At 30.3% G+C, this 3,015-nt stretch overlaps 1 protein-coding gene across 1 annotated transcript; it reads left to right on the forward strand.

The window, feature by feature from the left end:
- The first annotated feature begins 1,057 nt into the window (after positions 1 to 1,057).
- LOC105568682 lies at positions 1,058 to 2,290 on the forward strand. The gene is made up of 2 exons (XM_012024540.1): positions 1,058 to 1,524; positions 1,642 to 2,290. Exons 1-2 carry the CDS (start codon positions 1,143 to 1,145, stop codon positions 1,953 to 1,955), a joined length of 696 nt encoding a protein of 231 aa, XP_011879930.1. The 5' UTR covers positions 1,058 to 1,142; the 3' UTR covers positions 1,956 to 2,290.
- The last annotated feature ends 725 nt before the right edge of the window (positions 2,291 to 3,015 follow it).

The raw sequence follows: 3,015 nt of genomic DNA on the forward strand, positions 1-3,015 counted from the left end.
ACGTATGTATTCAAGTGCTTCTCCCCCTCTCTCTCACTCACTCATGTGTGTTTAAATGAAAATGCTCTTTAATTTATTTGCATTATTTGCATAATTAATGGCATAAATAGACTAAATGCATAGGTAACTTTGATACATCATAAAAACCGTAACTTTGGTACATCATAAGGTAGCTTTGATACATCATAACTCCGCGAAAGAAATCGTACAGACTTCAATTTTTTTTAATTTGTAGGGGAAAGTTCATATTTTACAATGGTTCTTATAGAACTTGCGAAAAAAATTCATCGCACCCCGTGAAGCGCGTCAAACTATGAAAAGTTTTGCAGACAAAACACGTCGTTATTTTTAAAGAGATCGCGATAAGGGGAACAAAGATATGTAGAAATTTCTAGCTTTAAAATAAAAAAAAATTTCAAATGCGATAAGTTTTCGCGAAGTTACGATTATTTGAAGTTGAGTGAAATTTTAGTACACATTTTTGTTGCGTTAATTTTGTTGCGCAGTGTAGATTCGTTAAGTTTAATATCTTTTACTTTACGACGACGTTCTAAATATGAATATTCATTATTGTCGAAATTAGTTACGATATGTGACTTTCGTAAAACATCTTTAAATAGACTGTTTATTGCGACAAACATTGCCACATGTCTTGGTGATCGAATGGGTGAGACGCGCGCTTAAATTAGAGTGAGGGAGGTCCAGATTCAAATCCTGGCTGAGGTAAATGTTTCGCACTAAATTTAAAAATAAAAATCCTTTAGACACTAACATCCCGCCTTGGTTCTTACATCCTTTATTACTTTGTATTATTCTCATAAATATGTCATGTAATTAGAAATTAATTATATAAGAGAAATTCTCGCTAAATCTCGCTAAAACATATTTACGAAATTTTTAGTATGTTTGCTTCATTTAACGATTCTATTTAACTTCATCTATTATAAGTTTTATGTAACTCAAAATTTTGACAGTTATATTATTAAAAATATATAATACGTATACAACTTAATAATAACTTTTTAAATATTAAAATAATTAATTGTAAATAAATGCTAGGAATGTTATTATTTCAATTACGAAAATATTTTTAAAATTTTTAAATAATTATTGTATCCCAGCTTATTTGATCTTACAATTATATGATTTATTTCTTTATAGCTTCCTACGTTCATGTGTGTGGTCGCAAAGATCCCAACTATGATCAATGCTTCCTGGACAATATCAACAATATGAAGGCCCAGTTTTGTTCGGGGATACCAGAATTAAACGTTTCTCCTGTAGAGCCAGTAATTGTTGACAAAATGGTTATTTACGATACAAATAATCTTAAATTATTTTTCCAAGACACAAAAATATTTGGAGTTTGCAATTTTGATGTACTATCTTTTAATATAAGCCCTGACAAGTTTTACATCGATTTTACTTTCTTACTTAAACATCTTAATATGGACACCGTATATGACATTGACATACGTTTATTGGTGTCACTTGCTAACAAGGGAATAGCTCACATCTCTGTAGGTATGTAAAATAGTCAATTTTACATTAAAATAAGATAAAAACTTAGAACTATTTATTTTATTATAGAAACTTGTTCTCATTTCATTGTAATTATCAACCTATGTTGTTTTTTTACAGATAACGTAAATGGAAAACTAAGCGTACAGTTTAAAGAAGTAACCCAGAATGGTAAAACAGAAATATATGTATCAAAGGCAAATACGAATTTTGATATTCTAGATAAAAACTTTACGTATGAGTTCGACGACAATGAAAAGAACTTGGTTCAACTACATCAAGCTATTAGGCATACAGTAAGTGAAAACGAAAAGGAAATTTTGAGAAAAATTAAGCCGTTAATAGAAGAAAATGTTTCCAAACTGGTCATTGAAATTGGTAACAATGTAACTTATAATAGATTTTACCAATTGTTTCCCGACGTAGCACCATAAATCACCTAGAACTTTGAGGTTGTTACAGAATGTGATATGATGCATCTGTTTTGATTAAAGAATAAGTGAAGTATATTTTGTATAAGTCATAAATTATTAATAAAGTGACATTACTGTAAACATTGGCGATATGTGATAATGAAAACAAACTATTAACTGTTATCGATAGATTATTAGCGCAAAACAGCATAGATTTGTATAAAATAAGTTTATTCCCAGATAATGTTATGTGTTTGTGTATCGCTTCGCACTCTTATTGGAATAAATATATTAAATTTATAACATTCTATGGACGCAGAATTCAGAGTAGACAAAGCGAGACAAAAAAGGTATATATGCTTCAAAAATTAAATATTTTGACCTTTTGGTGACTTTCGCCGAGAGAACGCAAGTCGCTCGTGCATGCGAAATGATTAAAATCTCGCAGATATTACTGTATTTTATAGATGTTTAACTTTTGAAGCATTGATAACCCGATGCTCCGTTCACAAGATACAAAATAAAAACTTAAGAGTACAAATCTTAAAAGGCACGCACTTTATCATATTTCTATCATAGTATTATTTTTGTGAAAAGAAACATTTTATATTATTATTTATTACCATATTTAAGTCCTAACGTACAATGATGAGTATCGAAAATAATTCAAGTTGAAATTCTCGCGAACCGTAGACAGAGATTTTAATAAAAATGCAGAGCTTGTAGTCGACCAGACTGGCAAGATTTGAATGGTTTATTTTACAAAATAAATATCCAAGTTCAAATTATCGCGAACCGCAGACAGACATTTCAATAAAAATGCAGAGCTTGTAGTCGACCGGACTGGCAAGATTTGAATGGTTCATTTTACAAAATAAACTATTAAGTAATCCAAGTTGAAATTATCGCGAACCGTAGACAGAGATTTTATTCATAAAAATGCAGAGCTTGTAGTCGACCAGACTGGCAAGATTTGAATAGTTTATTTTACAACGGCGGTCGACTACAAGCTCTGCATATTTATTTAATTTTACCACTGACTAGAGATTTTTATCATTTCGCATGCATGAGTGATTTGCGT

This window comes from Vollenhovia emeryi, unplaced genomic scaffold (assembly GCF_000949405.1).
Source record: "Vollenhovia emeryi isolate VEMERY1.0 unplaced genomic scaffold, V.emery_V1.0 DF939128.1, whole genome shotgun sequence".
Classification (NCBI taxonomy): domain Eukaryota; kingdom Metazoa; phylum Arthropoda; class Insecta; order Hymenoptera; family Formicidae; genus Vollenhovia; species Vollenhovia emeryi.